We start from the raw sequence: 21,295 nt of genomic DNA, 5'->3' as shown, positions 1-21,295 counted from the left end.
TACTCTGGAAGGTCATATTTACAATGTATCAAAACGAGAAGCCAATCGGAGGGGGCTCCCCTATTCTGTACATTTACCAAACCGAGATACGGTGTGTAAGCCCTGGAGGATCCTGGCGCTTAAGACCGGCACACACTTCGGGACTTCCTCAAAAGATAATTTTTGTGGCAAGGGAGGGAGCGGCGCGAACACCATGTCACAATGTACATATATTTAATTGTTTCCTTATATATATATATATATATTCTAAATAAACATAAAAATTTATTTATTTATAGATGCATTTTAATTTTTTAAATATTTTTGTTTTGACTTCTGTTGTCATTTGTAACTCGTGTAAAATGACTTTACAATAATCGTAACATTCTCTATGTATTGCGTGTCTTTTTTATGTTGTATTCTTTTTCTTATCCCAGACAGCATAGACCTGCAAAATACGTCCTAAAGACATCCGGAAAATGTGCTATTTTTCAGGACGCACTTCGAATGTTTTTAATATGTTACTTGAAAGTTTGTGCTGTCCGGAATTTTTTTCAATTTTTTACTCTATTGTATTTGTTCTTTCCTTATTTATTTCTCCTTCTTTTCTATCTTCTTATTCCATCTATCTTTTCTACTTCTATCCTTTCTATCTAAGCTTTTACCTGTTCTGTTCTATCTATATTCTTTTTGGAAATCCACAACATTGAGTTTGTAAATAATGTATTAATTTTTATATATTTGTATTTATTTATATTTTTATTGAAACATTGTTTTATATACTACAACATAACATGTAGAATTATTTCAATTATTTTAAGTATTATTATTTTTTATGCTAAAAAACGTATATATAAACATTTATTACAATATTGAACAAAACAAATGTTTTATATTGTTTTTGGCGGTAGAAACCACCACCTTCTCGAGATTTCCGTTGAGCAACAATGTGTACGTAGTTTATTTCTTAAATACAATAAAATTCTTCTTGCACGAATACTTTTTTTCTTTTAATTTATATTATATGTAATTGCGAGTACAAAGTAAAAAGTATGCTAACAGAATACTTTTTACGTAACAAACAACATTAAAATATATTTTTATCTCTATGTATTTTATATTAACAATAATTTTGCTAAATGTATAATTAAGTATACTTTTCTCTTTTTTGTTTAAAACAAAAAGACGTACATATTAGCCCAGAGTGGATTTATATTCTTTACTTTTCATTTATGCTCCTCATATGTTTCATTTTTCTAATTATTCTTTCATGGTGTTAATATTTTTTTATTTAATCGAAATGTTTCAGTAAGTAAAGAAGTGCAAGAACGAGGACAAAAACGGCGAAAAATGATAAACAGCTGCTAGCGCGAGGCTTAGCCGCTCGCGCTCATAGACGTATAATATATAGACTGCGCGTTCCCTACCTTTGCCATGTTAAGAAAATGTCTTCAACGTTGAGAAAGACAGCTGGTGTTGAACAGTAACCTCATCTTTGTCTAGCAAAGTAGTGGGGGAAAAAGAAGTCTTCGCTGATTGATAGAATAGTAGTGGAAAAGTGGGGATAGAAAAATAGTGGGGATATAAAGAAGAGTGAAAGAGATTAAGGGATGATGGTAGGTTAGGTGGTATAAAACAGTAGGCTTTGATCCCACCACAGACATTGATAGACAGAGAAAGAGTTACTATTCAAAGTATGTTGTCTCTCTCAACGTTAAAGACATCTTTTCAGCCAAACGCGCAGTCTATATATTATACGTCTATGCTCGCGCTAGCCGCGTACGCTATAGCTATGTAAAAAAAAAGAGACAGTAGACATATCTCTGTTCTCTTCTACAGCCCGAAGACGGCCGTCAAGCGCACACGTACACGGCTGTTCGCCTGTGTGCGTATCCCCTCCACTTGCTGCAGCGTGCTGTAAGAGAGTTAAAACTGGGCACTCCGCTAAGACTTAGAGGCACCTGCGGCATCCTGGCTTGGTCAGGGCAAGGGAAATCAATGTACCTCTTCACTCAGTTACTGATCTCAATGACTTTTTTGTGCAATCGGTAGAAGACTCGAATGTATCCTATGACTCTTAAGAGATAGATCAAGGTGTTGCTGAGTATGATGACTATTTTTATTGGAACTTTGTCACTCCGAACATGATAAGAGATTGTTCTGTGTAGGGCTGGGTCTGGTGCCACAATTCCACGGCAAATTGGTTCAATTTATTGAGACTTCTATAAGCTAACATATTTCCATCTTCCGTTTTCAACAATTTTGCAATTGTATACGATAATTTATTGATAAAAGATACAACAAAATAATTTTTAACGGTTTTTGAAATTAGTGTGAATTTCGAACTGTCCAATATTTCGTTAATTTTGGTCACATTCAGATATTTTACCCGGTCAGTGATGACTTTAAAAATTATTTCCAACGGATAGTTGTTAGAGATGAAGACGTTGATTATACATTTTATATTCTTTGTTTGAAACACAGGGTGGGACAACAACAGAGCTCTGTCATTTCGATAGTGGTTCCTATTTTTTGAGAGCCTGGATGTAAGGAGTGGTAATTTAAATATCTGCCCAAAAGCGTAGGCTTATGGTACCAATCACACATGATTGCCCCGTTATTAGACACAATCAATTTGACGACTAAAAGGAATTCCCATCTCAATCGTGAATCTCAATCTGTCATTGTATCCATTGAAAATATCCAATAGATAATTTAAATTGTTGGCGAGCGCGGTTAAAATAACGTCATCCACATATTAATAATTAAAAGCGGGTCTAAATTTTAATTTTTTAAAAACCGAAACTTTCAAATCTTGCATCACTATATTCGAGATGATGGGGGACAACGGAGGACTCATCGGAACCCCAAATGTTTGTTTATATATATTATTGTTAAATCTAAACTAAGTAGACGACAAAACAAATTCAACAGCTTTCAAAAAATCAGAGAGAAGAATCTTTGTCTTGAATTGAATGTATTTCCATCTAATCTTGATGTTTTGCATGGCCAAATCAATCGGAACGTTCGTAAATAATGAGACCACGTCTAAAGATAGAAGAATATGATTAGATTGCAGCACAACGTCGCCTGGTTTATGAACCAAATCAAAACTGTTGTTGATGTGGCTATCGGTTAACGGAATACTTTTGACAATGATATTACGTAAATACTCAGCAAAACAATGTAGAGGGCTATTAATGGAAGATACTATTAATCTATAAAGATAACTCTGTTTGTAGATTTTGAGCACTCCGTAAGCTCTTGGGATAATTCCATTACTCGATTTAATACATTTGTAAACCAAATCATTAATATAACCTTTCTTTACCCAATTTCTTAACAATTCATTGAGTTGAGTCTCTACATTTTTGATGGGATTCTTTCTTATTTTTTTGTAAGTGAAGAGATCATCAAGTAAGCTGTTAATTTTTTCAACATAAACAGACCGATCTAGCGCAACCGTCACACTCCCTTTGTTCGCAAGTGTAAACACTATTTGGATGATTCCTTCGGAACTCGGAAGCCTACTTTGTTCTATCAAGTAAACCGCGTTCTATATCACTTAACTTGGGCTTTGAAGGTAAAACATTATTCAGAGATAATATTAAATTACACTTAGCGGTTTCCATAAATTTTCTCTCACAATGTCTTACCTTATTTTCAAAATTTTTAATAACCTTACTAAGATTGTTCTTGTCGGTGCTTGGCAGACTAAATGTTGTGATTAGTTAAGTTGACAAACCATTTATGTTTAATGTCAAAGAGAGAAGAAGCTCTAACATGCTCAACAAATTCTCCAGGATCAACAGAGACATCAATTGATGAAACACTACATAATTTTTCGTTGAAAATATATTTAAACAATCAATCGCTCGTGAAAGGTTCAAAGTAATTAAAAAGGCCGATACGAGCAGTACATACAGGATGATCGTGTATAAAATAGAAATCTTTATTCAAAAAACAGACGTTTTGATCCACAAGTTTGGACCTTCTTCAGTATAATGTGTTACATCTGATGAAAATAATAAAGGAATTAGCGCAAAGAATACATGTAATAAGATTAAAAAATAACAATATAATTAAATTCACTAAATTAAAACAAACAAACTAATAATTCACAACATTACCACAATACAATCAAGTGATGTCAATCGAGTGAAATACAAAACTGTGTACTGGCAAGAAACATAACAACAAGCAAATATATAAAGATATCCCCACTATATGATCAGAAGATCAAAAGTTCACAATAGGTAGAAAAATATGTTTATAAAAGTAAAAGTCTAAACATTTGATTTATACAATTCTAGAAAAGAGAAATAAAGTTTCAAACTGTCAGTATCTGACATAACATTTAATGAATTGTCCTGCAACTTAATGTGGAGCATTTCAGAAACTAATCGCTTATAAAAAAATGGTTCAGTGTCTAAAATTTTAACATTATTCCAATTGAAGTCATGACCAGTCTCTAAACGATGCTCCGTGACCACAGAAACAACAGCTGAATTTCTATTAATCTGATTTCTATGTTCACCAATTCTTGTTTTTAACTTGCGCTTCGTTTGTCCCACATAAGATACATTACAACTAAATTAAAATTCAAACCTTCATTTTATTTTAATGTGTTTATTCAGGTTTTTGATTAACAATTGCATTTTTCTTCCAGACTGAAAATTCCAGCACTGTTCTCTAAGTATATTTTAAATTAAGTATATTTAATCAATATTTAATAAAAATCGAATAAAAAATCTTCCCACTGATTTATAAGAAAAGAACTGCTTATAAGAAAAACTGCTCTCTAAAGTATAGTTTATCAATAATGCATCTACAGGAATTTAAAACTACAATGCATTAAATTGCGTTTAGTCAATCTGTCATCAGCGCAGTTGATAAGTCTGCTTACTGTTTGTTGTCAATCTGTCGTGCAAACGTCGGAAGCTATTGTATATTGGTATGCCAATTGATGACCAGTTGCAACTGTCAAAGACTACTTAATGTCTGCTAACAATTTGTCATCGACATGGGTGACAGATACGACCGCAAATAAACGCCATTTTGTTGCGTGGATGTCAAACAGATAGTGTTGTAGTCTTGCGTGCAAACAGTTTACACGAATTCACGAACAGATCTGCTTGGCGTTTGCTAGCAATCTGTCGTCAATGCATTCAACAGATTGACCCTATTGCAGTCACTTTTCTGTCATAAACAAATGCTGCTATGGTTTTGCGGACTGTTTGGTTACGGTATTCCTCAAAGCAGAGCTGCTTGTTATCAATTATTTATTTGTCGTCAACTTCATCGACATTTATGTATTTGCTATTGATACAAACTCTCATGTATATTGCCGACAGAGTTTGTTGCGTCTTTTGTCTTCGTGTGCTAACAGTTTTAACAGCACCAAAACATGTTTCTCTTTTGTAGCGTTTCAGGAAACAGTTTCTGTTTGCCAAGTCTGCGCAATCAGAAATTATTTGCGGGGTAGTATCACTATAGAGAACAACAAGTTGATTTGTAATTGGTACCATAAACAATCTTTCTCAGGTAGATACATCAATTTTTACTCACATAATCCAATCAACTATAAAATAACCACCATGTATTCATTAATTGATAGAGCTATATTACGATCACATCCTAAATTTCACCAACAGAATTGACAACATTGTATCAACATTTTAATTAACAATAATTACCTTATACAATTGATTTTTAACAAGATGAACACAAGATTAAGAACATTGTTTACGACGAAATTAAATCAACAAAATAATATTGTTAATGAAATCTCAGAACATACAGAAAACCCATCATATTTTGTTATACCTTATATTAACAATAGCAACCACAATTTTCACAATATAAATAATAATAATTAATAATAATAATAATAATAATAAATTAATAATAATAATAATAATAATATAATAATAATAATTATTATTATTATTATAATAATAATAAATTTAAATTAGCATATAGAAACTTGAACCAATTATCTAAATACATTAAAACTCATAAAGATACTATTCCTAAATACAATCACAAAAATGTTGTATATTGCATAGAATGTGAAAATTGTGCAGCTAGTTGTGTCGGCCAAACAAAACGACAATTGAACACCAGAATAAAAAAAACACACTTATTATGTTAAAAAAGAACAGATAGAAACCTCAGTAATTGCTAAACACACACACGAAACAGGACATTCATTCAATTGGCAAACAACAAAAATATTAGACACAGAACCGAATTATCACAAACGTTTGACTTCAGAAATGATACATATCAAAAGACAGAGTGAGGGTTTAGTGATAGACACAGAACTTTCCCCGGATATATATTTACCGATTATTGATAAAGTCCATTTACTAAATCAACAGAGAGGAAGCTGTGTCGGGGATTGAACTCACGATCTTCAGTCTGTCAACCCAGACGGCACAATGATGTATTTAAGATGTCTTGAAGATATCTCACAGAGACTTTGAATGGGCAAAAGATATCTCGTTGAGACATTTTCGAACAAGTAATGATGTTCAAATAATATCTCAGGGATATGCCTGAGACTGCTAATGTCCACATCAAAAACATGCAAATGATATCTCTTGCAAAAGTTTTAAAAATGAGGGGAATTTCGAGATTTCACTCGAATTAGCTTTTGAAGGCCTGATACAGCTCGCCGATCAACCGATGAACTCCATTGAAAAGGACCGGACCTGAAACATCCTAAGGTGATTAGTGAGAGATTTGAACTCGAGACTTCCGCAAGCCCATAGCCGCAGCCCGTGCACTCAGTCCGCGAGACCACTTGCTTCTTACTAAATTATAATTGTTTTTATCTACTTATTCTTGAGCTATTGTACACATTTTGTTTATTATTTATTTTATTTATTATTTAATAGAAATATTGCAGTGCAATGTATACATTGCAACTTGAGAATTGATTTTCATATCTCGCGCAAAATATATTGTGCAAAGATTTGTGATATCATCAATAAATATTTCAAAAATATCATAAGAGTATCACGGGAGTGTAATACTACTGTGATCAAAAAGTAAGGTGAATTTGTTTATAAAATGTAAATTCTTTATTTATTCATCCAAATCAATTTCATCCCCTTCAAAGTAATCCCCCCCAGATACAATGCACTTATGCCAACGCTTTTTTCAGTCCTCGAAACAGTCGAAATAGTCTTTTTTCGGTATAGCCTTCAAGACCTTNTTCGATTCGGTTTTTATCTCCTCAATTGTGTCAAAACGGCGTCCCCGCATTGGCCTTTTGAGTTTGCTGAATAGCCAGAAGTCGCACGGAGCCAAATTAGGCGAATACGGTGGTTGCGGAACGATATGAGTCGAGTTTTTGGCAAAAAAGTCGCGAAGAACCAATGCAGTGTGAGCCGGTGCATTATCGTGATGAAGGAACCAAGAGTTGTTTGCCCATAATTCCGGCCGTTGCAGACGAATAGCTTCACGCAAACGACGCATAACGTTCAAATAATATTCTTTGTTGACAGTTTGGCCCGGCGGAAGGAATTCATAGTGCACCACACCACGATAATCAAAAAAAACTGTCAACATAACCTTGATTTTCGATCGACTTTGCCGTGGTCTTTTCGGTCTTGCTTCACCTTCTGCACGATATTCGCTGGATTGGTCGATGGTTTCCAAAGGCCTTCCGCAACATTTTCAACGTGTCCGCACAAGAATATTCGTTCCCCAAACAAAATTTGATGCAAGTTCTTTGCTCAACAAAATTACCCATCGTAAAAATCGAAAAATTCACTTTTGATTGTTTACAAAAACACGTGTAACTTGGAGATAATTAAACTTTTTGACAAACAGACGCTTGGCAAATATTATAGACAGTCCTACCAACCTAGGAAAAAAAAATTACCTGCCTTCCTAATGCCCAGGAGTTTTAAATGACAATTTCACCTTACTTTTTGATCACAGTAGTACACTGCATTCAAATTTCCTATACATTAAGCGATGTCTTTGAGATATACTTGAAAGAAAACAGTACTAATATTCTTAGAAGAATATTTGTGTGATATTTCAGTGATGTGATATCACATGATATCACGAAAATGACGTAGAAACGATATCATTCTACAATCAAATGATATCATGTGCCGTCTGGGAATAACCGTGCTTCAAGCATGATACTAACTTTTTGCGCTAACATGATGTGAAACGCGCCAAATTTATTATTAGTATATATTGATGTTTTTTGCACATTGTTTCCTACCTACAAATGTAAACTTATATTGTATTTGAATCCCTAGATTAATATATACACTGTAATTGAATTATTATATTGTTTCTGAATTTCAACATTGATTGTAGATTGATAAGGACTTACACAAATAAAGTCGAAACGTCTTTAATATTACACAATTAATATTATTCTGCACAACATCTTGCAATTGCTTAATTATTGCCCAATTGGTAACGTGATTATACATTTGGATTTACCACACCAGAGCAGGTCACACCTCACATCCCACCTATATAAGATTTATATAAATTTTTGGAATCAATAGAGTGTTTTTGTAGAAACTTTATTTTGCTATATGTGTTGTCAATTTCAAGCTTTAAAATATTCCGAAAAAATCTCCGTACACTATTCTGTAATTTGAATATACATTTATAATGATACTGAAAACTTATTGTTGTAATTGAATGAGTTATATTATATGTATAAAGGAATAATATCAAGACTTGCAACATGTTTCAGATAATACAATTTAGTTGTTGTCTTGATTAATTTATAATGGTTTGTTATCCACTTCTTCATCATCCTTACGATCTTTTTTTTTTTACAATTCTTATTGTGATGACAACACTTTTGTTACGTTACTTTTAAACATCGACTACTTCGTTTTTTGACATCTTATTGTAAATTTATACGTGTTAAGCCTTGTACTGTTTTATCTCTTTTATATGTTGCGATTAAAGAAAACTCAAGTTAAAGTCAAAATATTTTGCTATGTAAAGATATGTAAATACATCGTATTTATTATATTAGCAAAATTATTACTGTTCTTGAACTAATCTTGTCTTCTCTCTAACTTTTAATTTCAACAAAAACGGTTTAAACAAATTTTTAAAAATGTTTTTTTTTTGAAAAACTTATCTGCGTCAATCGATTCTACGAAAAAAATTAGGAAGATTAAGGGAATTATTAAATCTGAAACTTTCGACCTTTGTACGCAATGTTTTTTGTTGTTTCAAACTTTTTTTATATTTGCTGTATCAAGTGCAAGTCAACAGCTTTTCTTTGCACGCTTATAGCACTCAATATCACGTCATTCTAGTTAAAAGATATAATTGATACAATAGTGTTAAAAATGACATTTTTTACATTTATTTGTGATTTTTTCAAATCCTCACATACTAGACAATTTTTACGGTCAGATTCGTAAGTAGCGCTAAAAAAATCTACTTGTAATCACTGATGATATTTCCGAACCTCGAATAAGGTCATATTTTGTCGACCACTGTAAATTTTTCACGCTGCACATTCACCATCATAGCCATTTCTCCTTAGATCAAAGGTGCCGACAAAAAGTAATCTCATTGCTAAGCCAAGAAACAAAAAAACTTAAGCAATAAGCAAATCATTGCTAAGCATTTTCTCAAATGTAAGCTCTGTTTAACAGAACAGCTGGCTTGTGAAGAGTCAATTCTCCTAATGCTTAAGTTTTAATACTTAAGTTTTACCGCTTAATTTTTTTCGTATATTTTTAGCTTTATATTGTTGTGTACATATCAAAGTTTTGCAGAATAGGCACGGAAGTTTAAGGGCAAGAAGGTCGACTTCCTCAGCAATAAATAGCAACACGCTAACTAAAGCACCGTGCTAACTAAAAATAAAATTAATCGAAATATTTATACACTCACTCCCAAAAACAGCGGTACACTATTTAAAAGAAAATCTCCAAATTTCAAATAACGATAACTTTGTCTATAATAAAGATAAAAAGACTTTTTAGTAAGAAAGCTTTTTTAGAAGAAAATAAAGCTTGAAATCTCTACTTTAAAAATCGGTTTAAGAATCGGCTATCAATACAATCAGTTTCATTGAAATTTACTGTATCACTTCGTACACTCTTCTTGTAAAATCTTTTGATTATTACGAACATATGTTCTTGACAACATATGTCGAGTTCACTGACTTTTGAAAATGCTGACAGTTCGTAAATATCTATCGAGAGCACTACTGGACAGCGTAGTGGTTGATCAACAGCCGAATTGAAGTTTGATCGCTTTAGCATTTTCTTAAAACTTACGGTTGTGAGTGTCGATCCTGTTCTTGGCATTACCCAAGATTAAGAAGATGCTGAACCGCTGGCAACTCTGATAAACTGCCACAGCCGCTATGCTGTCGGAAAAATGGTGCTATCTCTCGGGACCGAGTCAAAACTAAAGATAGATGACATGAGAGAGACAAGAATAAACGTATGTGCTCTTCTGCTAAAATTGTACTAATCTTAGTTCCAAGATTTCTCTTTTGACAAGGTTTCAAAATTCTTTTTGAAGCACTCAAAATATTCGTCTATGTTTCTAGTTTCTGATAAAGGTAGTTTTATTTGAATTTGTACGGCCAATTTTGCATATAAAGCAAAATTGTAGTCTATGTAATAACAGTCTATAAACTTTTTTTCGTTTTTCGTGAATTCTTATGCCTTATTCAATTCATTACTATATGCTCTTTTTTCTGGAGAGAAGCGTTTTTCATTTTGATTAATAGTTTTTACAAAACTTTGGAATTACAAAATGAGAGTAAAACAGGACGGTTCAGCATCCTCTTAACGGCGTCGATATGATGAGGTTTCACCGAGAGATAAACCTATTTGAAAAAAAAAAAAACACTTTTATTTCATATGCGAATGATATAATTCAGCGAAAAATGGTCGTAATGCATAAAAAGCATTTTGAAGAGAAAATTCTGTTTCTTCATATTCTTTTTCTCAAATTGAACTAAAGATTCTTGTTTACGCCGAGTATTGTCGCAAACTCGAGCCATTTTTTTCCAATTACACATGCTCTCACTTTGTCATTCGCTATTTTTAATAACTTTATCTCACAGAAGTGACATAAACCGATGTTCAAAGAGATTCCAAGCTTTATTTTCTTTTCTCTAAAACCCATTTTATCTTTCTTATAGATAAAGTTATTGTTATTTGAAATTTCGAAATTTCTTCCAAATGTTTAACATACCGTGTTTTTAGAGAGTGAATGTATTTTTATCTACAATTATATAATAGTAAAACTAACATTATGCATACAATATGTATACTTAGTGTTATATATGTTATGTATTAAATTTTTTTACCGTAATATTGTTTTTATATAAATAAACTTAATTAACTTTATTAACTGTGATACTTTCTTTACTTTCTGGCACATTTATTGTAATCTTTTTCCTCTTATTTAAGTACGATTTGTTCTATTATTTTGTCTTTATGTTTACACATATATAATTATATAAACAATAATGTATGTAACATGTATACATAATAGTAATGTGTAACTGTATATAACTGTATTTAATTAATAGTTATATAATATTAAAGATAATTACATTAAATATATTAAAAGATAATTACAATATACATTCTTACTAAAGACAAAAAAAGATATAGTTTAATTTATTATACACATATATACAGGATATATATCTGACAAATTTTGAGAAATGTGAAGATAGATTAGATTAATTTGAATAGATTAATTTGACTAATTAATTTGAGTAGAAAAGTCATTTCACACGCATATTGCTCGTTCGTTTCGTCTCTCGTTGCTAAGACATCGCATAAAGTAAGTCATTTTTCTTTATAACTGAAAATCACATACGTCTACAGAATTCAGATCATCACTTCTTACGGGCTCATACTGTTCATAGTGACTCAATCTATTTTCACACTTCGGCTACGTCAAAATTTTTCAGATATTTTATATATATTGTTGCGCTCACGACCGCGTTTTGTCGCGTTCCGGCCGTATGGATGCGCTTCGCGGAAAGGAAGTAACACCGCGTATAAAACACAAGAACTTTATTCACAAACGCGTTACAAAGACCGCGGTAAATACGCGAGGAAATCCCGAGCCGTTGGTTCAGCCTTCTGTCGATTCCGAGTCCAACTTCTCGCTTGAACCTCGCTGTAAACAACCCCGTTGCTACCTGAACAAAAGCATTTAGAGCAATCGATCGTTCGACGAACATCTTATACCGCGTGGACAACACACGCCGCATCTCGCAACACTGCCCCCTCTTTCTTCTAGATCATCGTCCCGATGATCCCAAAAAAAATCAACCTTCCCGCTCTCTTCCAGACTGCTGTCCCGAAATAAATGAGTCAGTTGACCGGAGAAACTCTTCCCAAGAATCTCCTTCGGGACAATTCCCGTGTCCACAAAATTCTTCCGACTTCGGACAAAAAGGGGAAAAACTCACGTGAACCCATCGTTCAGAAGAACACCCCAAGTCCCCGCCTCGATATTTACTCAAAGACCCACGGAAAACCACGTTCAAAACCGTGAGTAAGACGGACTTGAAGCATGATTTCATAGACGTAGACTTCGCAACAACTCGACGCAACGCTGATGTCCCCCGACGTCCAACGACGAAACGGAAAGACGGAGTAGCAACGGAATTATAACTGAAAGAAAGAAAACTAAACGAGTAACTATGCTTTAAAAAAAAACAAATATCCACAACTAAACACAAAAACAAATAAAACAAATACACCCCTCATTAGTCTACACGGGACTCCGACGTGTGCTCTCACCTTTCGCAAAACGAAGCCAACCTATCAGCATGCACCACTCTACTTCTATGCCTATCCGAGCGACGAATACAATATACCACATCACTCAATTTCTTAACGACCACGTAAGGCCCCTCCTAATTTCTCTGCAACTTAGGAGCTTTCCCCTTGCTTCTGCGCGGATTAAAGAACCAAACCTTTTGCCCAACATAAAAAAAAACATACCTAGCTTTCAAATTGTATCGCATCTTTGCCTTGTTCGATTTCATTTCTAAACGCTCTCTAACATCCTAATGGATCTCCTCTAGTTTTGACTCCAACTCACGAATATAATCTTCCGAAGAACTTGAACAGTAATTTGGCGGAGAGCCCCGTAACAAATCTAACGGCAGACGCAAATCACGCCCGAAATTCAGTTCGGCAAGTGAAACCCTCTTAGCTTCATGCCTAGAAGATCTGTAAGCAAAAAGAAACAGGAACCCAACGATCCCAATTCCTCTGATTCTCATCAACAAACTTAGATAAGATACTGCATTATCGTCTCTTGTTGTCTTTCAACCTGCCCATCAGACTGCGGATGAAGAGCAGTAGTCCTTGTCTTCTTCATTCCTAACAACCACGACAATTCCTGAAAAAGTCGTTGCGCTCACGACCGCGTTTTGTCGCGTTCCGGCCGTATGGATGCGCTTCGCGGAAAGGAAGTAACACCGCGTATAACACACAAGAGCTTTCTTCACAAACGCGTTACAAAGGCCGCGGTAAATACGCGAGGAAATCCCGAGCCGTTGGTTTAGCCTCCTGTCGATTCCGAGTCCGGCTTCCAACTTCTCGCTTGAACCTCGCCGTAAACAACCCCGTTGAACCTGCAATAAAACTGCGCCAACACCATGACCGGAAGCATCTGTGTCCAAGATTAACTCTCCTTCTTCAAGAAGAAAAGAAAGCACAGGAGGAGAAGACAACGTCCGCTTAAGATTCGCAAACGCTTCCTGACTGCTCTGTCCAAACAAATTTAACCTGGTTTTCAGTCAAAGCGAACAGCGGCTTCGCAATCAAAGAAAAACCCTTCACAAATTTACGAAAATAAGAACAAAATCCCAGAAAACTGCGAACTTGTTTCTTATTTTGCGAAACAGGCCACTCCGCCATAGCTGCAATTTTTTCTGGATCCGTCGAGATCCCCTCGGCCGAAACCATATGACCAAGATATTTCACCTGCTTCCTGAACAAATTATATTTATTAGGATTAAGTTTCAAATTAGCTGCCCTAAGCCTCAGAAAAACTTCCTTCAAATTGGCTACTTTCTCCTCGAAGGACTTACCAAAAACAACTACGTCATCCAAATATACCAAACAAATCTTGGTTAGCAACTGCTGAAGAATACGCTCCATGGAGCGCTCAAAAGTGGCTGGAGCGTTGTACAAGCCGAAAGGCATCACTGTAAACAACCCATTGCCTACTGAAAAAGCAGTCTTTTCCCTATCCTCTAGTCGAATTTTTAACTCCCACTTTTCATATCCAAAGTAGAGAACCACTCATTCCCGGACAATTGATCCAGAAGATCGTCAACCCTAGGAAGAGGATAAGAATCTTTGATCGTGACCGCGTTAAGCTTACGATAATCCACACAAAATCTTAAACCCCCGTCCTTCTACTTTACAATCATCGCCGGAGAAACCCACGGGCTAAAAGATTCTTTAATGACCCCTTGGTCTTTCATTTCCTGAAGAATTTTCTCCACCTCAGCCCGCATTGCTAACGGGACCCTCCTCGGAGCTTGCTTAATTGGACGAGGATCTTGCAGAGTAATTTCATGCTGAAAAACATCACAGTTTCCAGCCACGATCTGATCAGAGAAGACATCCTGAAATTCGATCAAGAACTCAGCAAAAACACTTTTCTGCGCCTCATCCAAATCGACTGCGTTTCGTTCATAAAATTCTTTTAAACTATCCGGAACTCCCACGGCAACATCACACACTCGACCGCAAATCTTCTCCGCTCCACCCGAGGGAGCAACAATGAAAGTCTTCATCATCCTATCCAACCCTGTCTTCCTGAAAAAGTCTAGGCCTAGAATACAGTCGTCGAATATATCCGCTACATAAAGAGGCATTTTCAAAGAACGTCCCCCTACGACTATTCGAGCCACACATCTGGATTCAACAGGAACCTTCTCCCCGGTAGGATATCTCAAACTCGGCCTCCCTATCAACTTCTGACACCGTGACCTCTTTACAAAATTAAAATTCACGATTGACACATCGGAGCTCGTATCAAATTTAAAATAACATGATTTACCGTTCAAAAAACCGGAAAAAACAAATAAATTATTTTTCTTATTATCAACTCGTTTAACAGAAAACACCCTCTCTGGGATATCCCACCCCATAGCCGAACCCATCTCTGGAAGCTCGACTAAGCTTTGTTTTCCGACAAATTAGCCGGACACTCGTAGCGGAAGTGCTCCTTCTTTCCGCACTTCCAACACTCCCTCTCTCTTTGCTCACCGTCTCCCCTCTGCTCCCGCTCCTTCTTTGTTCCATTTCCCGTCTTCAGCTCGCCGTTTTTTTTTAAATTATACGGCGCTTCCCTGCTCACCCCGAAACTATTCTCTTGAATAGCCTTCACTGCCTTCGCCCGTTCAACAACAGTCCTCAACGACGTCACATTTTCTAATTGCAACGTACGCTTCACGAAGCCATCCGAGAGAGCGGCAATGAATTGCGCGCAAGCGACTTTCTCGCGAACTTCGTACGAACTCTCCGGGTGCGCGAGACGTGACAAACGCTCCAGATCCGCGCCGAGCGCCGCAAGATCTTTGCCACCCCGCTGTCTACGGTTAGTAAATTGCGCGTAGCAACTTTGAAAAAGCTCCCGCTCCCCGTATCGCGATTCCAATTTCGTTCGGATCTCTTCATAACTAAACCTCTCCTCCAATCTCTCTAAAACCGAACGCTTTCCCCCTCAAGTTAGTGGCCAAAACCGTTGCTTTTGCCGCGTCGCTCCACCCGTTCGCACGCGCGACCAACTCAAACTGCGCGAAAAACTCGCGCCACGAAACACTCCCGTCGTATACATCCGGCTTAATTTTATCTCCTGTTATTTCCCCCGCCGTACAGGAGAACTATTTGAAAATAACTCGCTTGATACATCGCGTCGAAGCCGTTCCTTTAAGCGACGAACGTCCTTCTCCTTCCGACGCATGAAATCGCTGAATTCCTGTTCCTTCCGATGGAAAGAATCCTTTTCTAAACGACGCTCCTCTCGCAGCTGCTCCAGCTACTGCAGAACCGCGTGCAGCGTTTCGTTCTCAGACGTTGCCACCGCCGCCGCCGGCGCCTCCGCCGCTCCTGCCGCGACCTGATTGCGCGTTCTCCGCGGCGAGTGCACTACAGCCATGCCGCCGATCTCACAAGCTCAATCCCGGACGAGCCCCCAAATGTTGCGCTCACGACCGCGTTTTGTCGCGTTCCGGCCGTATGGATGCGCTTCGAAGAAAGGAAGTAACACGCGTATAACACACAAGAGCTTTATTCACAAACGCGTTACAAAGATCGCGGTAAATACGCGAGGGAATCCCGAGCCGTTGGTTCAGCCTCCTGTCGATTCCGAGTCCAACTTCTCGCTTGAACCTCGCCGTAAACAACCCCGTTTACACCCGAACAAAAGCATCTAGAGCGATCAATCGTTCAACGAACATCTTCTTATACCGCGTGGATAACACGCCGCATCTCGCAACAATATGTTATTTGTAAACGGTAGATAATTATTAAAGTGACAAGTAGTTTTCGTTTTGAAAAGAAGGTAAGAAGAAAGAGCAGTAACATGACGCAATTCTGGACAAATAATTGCTATAGTTAGTTGGTACGACGTCCTTTGGCCCTATTTACTGCTAACGGAAATCGCCCTTATTGTCCTTAAATCCTTGCACCTATTTCGCGAATTTTTGATGTTTTGTGTACTCATCCATTTGTCCGTATTTCTGCATAGACGCAGTTCTCATCAAGCCGGTATTCATAATCTGATTTTACGGTTAACAATAAGATCATCTTGAGATGCTGTAGAAAACTTTTATTGGCTACAGATTAAAAACAATCTAAGATAATTTTAAAGAATCTAAAAGAAAATTTAAGGATAAATGTTTAGAAAAACGGATCCCGACCTTGACCATCATTTGTTGTCAAGGACATGTTCTTGAGTAACAATCGAAAAGTGTTAGCCGTCGCTCGCTCTTCATAAAAAAGTTATAATCTTAAAAAGTTGTAAAGAAGTTATGTATACTGTCTATATACACTTAAATACAGGGACTTGTATCGTTAAGCAAAATATCAGTATTATACCGATATTTTTTGGCAATACCATCAAAACTCTTATGCAAACCAAAATGCAGGAAAATGCCAGTATGACATCATACTGATATAAGAAAATACCAGTATATTTATTCATATTTACCGGTACTTTTTTCAATTTTTCTATTCCTTAAACTTTTTGTGATTTTTGAAAAGTAATTTTTTAAAATTATAGATGCTGTCATTGTTAATAACACTTCTTACTTATATAATGTTAGAAATAAAAACTGCCAAACAAGGACTTATTATTCTTTATTTGTATATTTTGTTTTTATTTTATTGTTTTTTCTTAACAAGAATACTTTTTTTTCAAACATAACACTAAACTGTGACTGAACGCAAGTTCAGGAAGCTACCAAACGATTCACCACGTTTGCTCAATTATTTGCTGAAAAAAGCGTGTTTATATTTTGTCCATCTATAAGACCAATGCGCGGGTATAAGACGGTTAATTATGCAGAAAAATATGCTTCAAGTAACCTACTATTTTTAAAATAAGAATATCAAAATAATACCGATATTTTATTACAGTTTTCGGTAATATCGGTTTTGATATTATAACGGTAAGACTTAATTTTGATACTATATCGGCATTTCGGTTTTAGTATAATACCGTTATCGGTCGTATCGGTATAAAGTTCCTGCTTAAATATACATGTTTTTATACATAGAAGATTCACAAAAAAAATAGTGCAAGTACCTTTAATTAGCAGATATAGTCTGGTCATTATTACAAAAAAAAAAAAAGAAGAAACATTCACGTACTATGTTCTTTGTAAGCGTAGACAAGGAGAGTTTCGCTCCCCTCCCCTTTTCCCCGGAGAGAGAGGAGCTTTGCTTTCCGAAAAAACCTAACCCAATCTGTGTTGGGTACTACCTTAGACCATATATACTTATAGACGCGGCTTCAGACAACTATCTTGAAGCAAAGATAATATCATCTACATGACGTCACATGTGGGCAAAGCAAAGGCGCGTTTATAGACGGCTTCAGATAACTGCCTTGAAGACAAGATAATATCATCTACGAGGCCGCGTTTAATGCGGCGAAATGCCCACATGTGACGTCACGTAGATGATATTATCTTTGCTTCATCTCGACTCGTGGATTCATATCTACAGGCCGTGTCTATAAGTATATATGGTCTAAGGGTACTACAATATCATTAACAGTGAATGAGGTTTTTTCGAGAGGGAGTGCAGAGCGTAGCTTCCCTGCCTACACGTGCACGATAGTGTGTGATATGGACAAAATATTTTTTAAAATTTCTCAAAATACTTCTCGTTTTTTGACACCATGTACTTCAAATGTATTAGCAATTATGATTTTATTGATCCGATTGAGTGACGAACTGATGCAAAAAAACCATCCGTAGCCAACAATCGACGCAAAGTCATTTTTTTGCATGATAACGCTTGACTGCATGTTGCAAAAAGCGTAAAGCAAACATTTCTAGAACTTGAATAGGAAGTCTTCCCGCATCTAGCGTACTCTTCAGATCTGGCACCGTCGGATTACCATCTTTTTGAAGGACCGGCCCACTGGTCACGCAGCCTGAGTGCAGGGGCTGTGAGCCCGGAGATCCTGTATTCGAATTCGCTCATCATTTAAGGATTTTTTCCGGGCCATTCCCCTTCCGAGTTTTGGTTGATCGGCGAACAAACTCGGGCCTCCAAAAATTAATTCGGATGTAATTCCGAATTAATCCCTCTCCCACAAGGCGATTGTAGTCACAACATTTTGAATTACAGATGCCAGATCGTGCTGGACAGCATCGAGAGTATCGAAGCGGTAGAGATATCCCGATTTGATACTCTCGATGCTATCCGGCACGATCTGGTATCTGCGTCTTGAACACAAGCTCGACACAAATGGCCACGCCCACTGTAAAAGAAGGCCGTGTATCGTGGTAGTAATGTACTGTATAATCCTCTCTTAGGCTAGTATTACATTTGTCGTACGACAAAGATTTTAAATATATTGATTGGCTATCAAATAGAGTTCTTTATAAAACTCTATCTGATAACCAATCAACATACTTAAAATCGTACGACAAATGTAATATTAGCCTTACGTTTTGAGAATATGTAAAAAGATTTAGACTGGCGTATGGACTAGCTCTTACGGGCCAAAAAGCTATAAATGCACCAAATCATACCATCTTTTTTGGTCGATGCAGTACGCGCTTACGGATGCAATATATATTTCTCCAGTTACAAAGAAGTCCAAAAATAAGTGGATGAATAAATCGCCTCGAAAGACACCGCATTCTACCGTCGTAGGATTGCTCTGTTGCCGGAGAGATGGAAAAAAGTAGTAGAAAATGGAGAAAATAACTTTTATTAAGGTGTTCATTCATCTTTCGAAACAAATCAATTTTGGAGACGAAAAAACGACAGGAATTAAGTTTATCACCTAATATATGGTATCAAAAAACGAAAGTTTATTTTAGAAATATGATTTGTTCATAACTTTTTAATGAACAATGAGCAACGGCTAAAACCTTTTGATTGTTACTCAGAGACACGTCGTTGACAACATATATCAAGGTCAAGGTCATCGGAGCTAGATCCGTTTTTCTAAACATTTGTTCTTTTATCCGTTCTCATTCCGCAAGCTCTAAGTGAATTATTATTACTCTAAAGTTGTAATAAGTTTATATTTCTTTTTCTCTTTAATTCTACTAAATTTCTTTGAATTTTATTACCTCAAGCTCGTTCTTTTTCATAGCAATTTCTTCTTGTAGCTTATGCACTTCTATTTCTGTCTTTTCACGGGCTCTTTTCTCTCGCGACGTCTCGTTTAACTGCATGGCGAGAGTCTCTTGCATCTCGTTCAATCTATGATCAATGTCGCTATTTTTTTTCTCGAGTTCCTCTGTATAAATAGACATGTTTTTCATGCGCTGTCGCATAGTTTCCATCTCACCCAGGAGTCTTTCTCTTTCTTTTAATAAATTCTCTTTTTGCTTGCTGATGGTGATGCTGCAAATTTTGTAGAACTTTTAACAAAGCTATTCTATTGTTATTAAAAAAAATTGTGTTCCGCGTGTGATTGGCGCGCGCTAGTTGTGATTTACATGTAGCGCGTTACAGCAACACAATTTCTATAGTGGCTTTCCAGCAAGAAGACAAACAGACAAGTCTTAGCCAGTGATGCTAGAAAGCCTGAGCGGCCCCGTAGTGGAGGGGAACGCACACACGAGCAGTGTGAGCGCACGTGTGGGCTCAGCGCTTCGGCTACCGTTAGACAGTAGGGCTGCAGTCCGTGCTTAATCGCGCATTTATCTGTAGTATATGTCACGTATACTATAGATAAATGTGCGCTTAAGCATAAAACGGACCGCAGCCTAGAAGAGAGCAAACGTACTGTTATCTGTCTCTTTCTTACTATCGACTGGCTTAGCAACACGCAGCGCGTCGCGCGTACATATCGCGCGTAAACATATCAATACATATAGTCATATACATGTTCATTTAACGATATATATGTCACATTTTTTCAATATTATTGTATAAATGACATATATAGTTTTATTATTTGTATCAAGAGGCACGATAATGCCACACGCCAAGTTCACACGCAACGAAGTGGCGCTCGACCTGCGCGAGACATTAGGTTTGTTTTACTTGCATACACGAAAAGTGTAAAGTGTACACCTTACACTTTTAATACACTACACTTTTTGGAAGTGGGGGAAACATCGTGTAAAGTGTATCCTTTTCAAGAAAAACGCCAGAGTGTAACAAAAGTGTACTACAGTGACTACGTTTACACGCACTGGTAAAACCGTTTTTATAACAACCGAAGTTATGAAACTGGCAAATCACACCCATTCCATTCTTTACAGGAATACTTATGATTGGTTAGTTTCATGAAAACGGTTGTTATTAAAACGGTTTTATCAGTGCATGTAAACGTAGTCGTAGTCAGTTATTTGTGCATAGTGTTGCTTGTTTTAAGTTTTAAGCATTTTTAAGTAAACAAGAGTAAAAAATATTTAGTTTTTTAAAAGTTAATAATTGTGTACTGTTACAAGTGTAACATAAAAAGAATAAATGCAGAAATGCTTGGTCATATTTTGGAGTTTGATCTGTCATCCGATAAGAAAAGAAAAAATACAAAAAAAAAATAAAACAAAAAACAAAAAAATACTACACAAACAAAATAATTTTTAATAATTTAACAT

General features: G+C 36.2%; 1 protein-coding gene across 1 annotated transcript in view; it reads right to left on the bottom strand.

Annotated features, from left to right (window-relative positions):
• LOC109861619 (uncharacterized protein PFB0765w-like) overlaps window positions 1-20,075 on the bottom strand; it is a gene marked incomplete at its 3' end in the record, with an annotated part of 41,056 nt that extends 20,981 nt beyond the window's left edge. The window contains exon 1 of the mRNA XM_020441341.1: window positions 19,814-20,075. Coding sequence (XP_020296930.1) covers window positions 19,814-20,029 — 216 coding nt within the window. The remainder of the gene's footprint in view (window positions 1-19,813) is intronic.
• Window positions 20,076-21,295: the final 1,220 nt, after the last annotated feature.

This window comes from Pseudomyrmex gracilis, unplaced genomic scaffold, assembly GCF_002006095.1.
Source record: "Pseudomyrmex gracilis isolate BER0280 unplaced genomic scaffold, ASM200609v1 scaffold_882, whole genome shotgun sequence".
Lineage (NCBI taxonomy): Eukaryota > Metazoa > Arthropoda > Insecta > Hymenoptera > Formicidae > Pseudomyrmex > Pseudomyrmex gracilis.
This window is presented reverse-complemented; position numbering and strand designations above follow the sequence as displayed.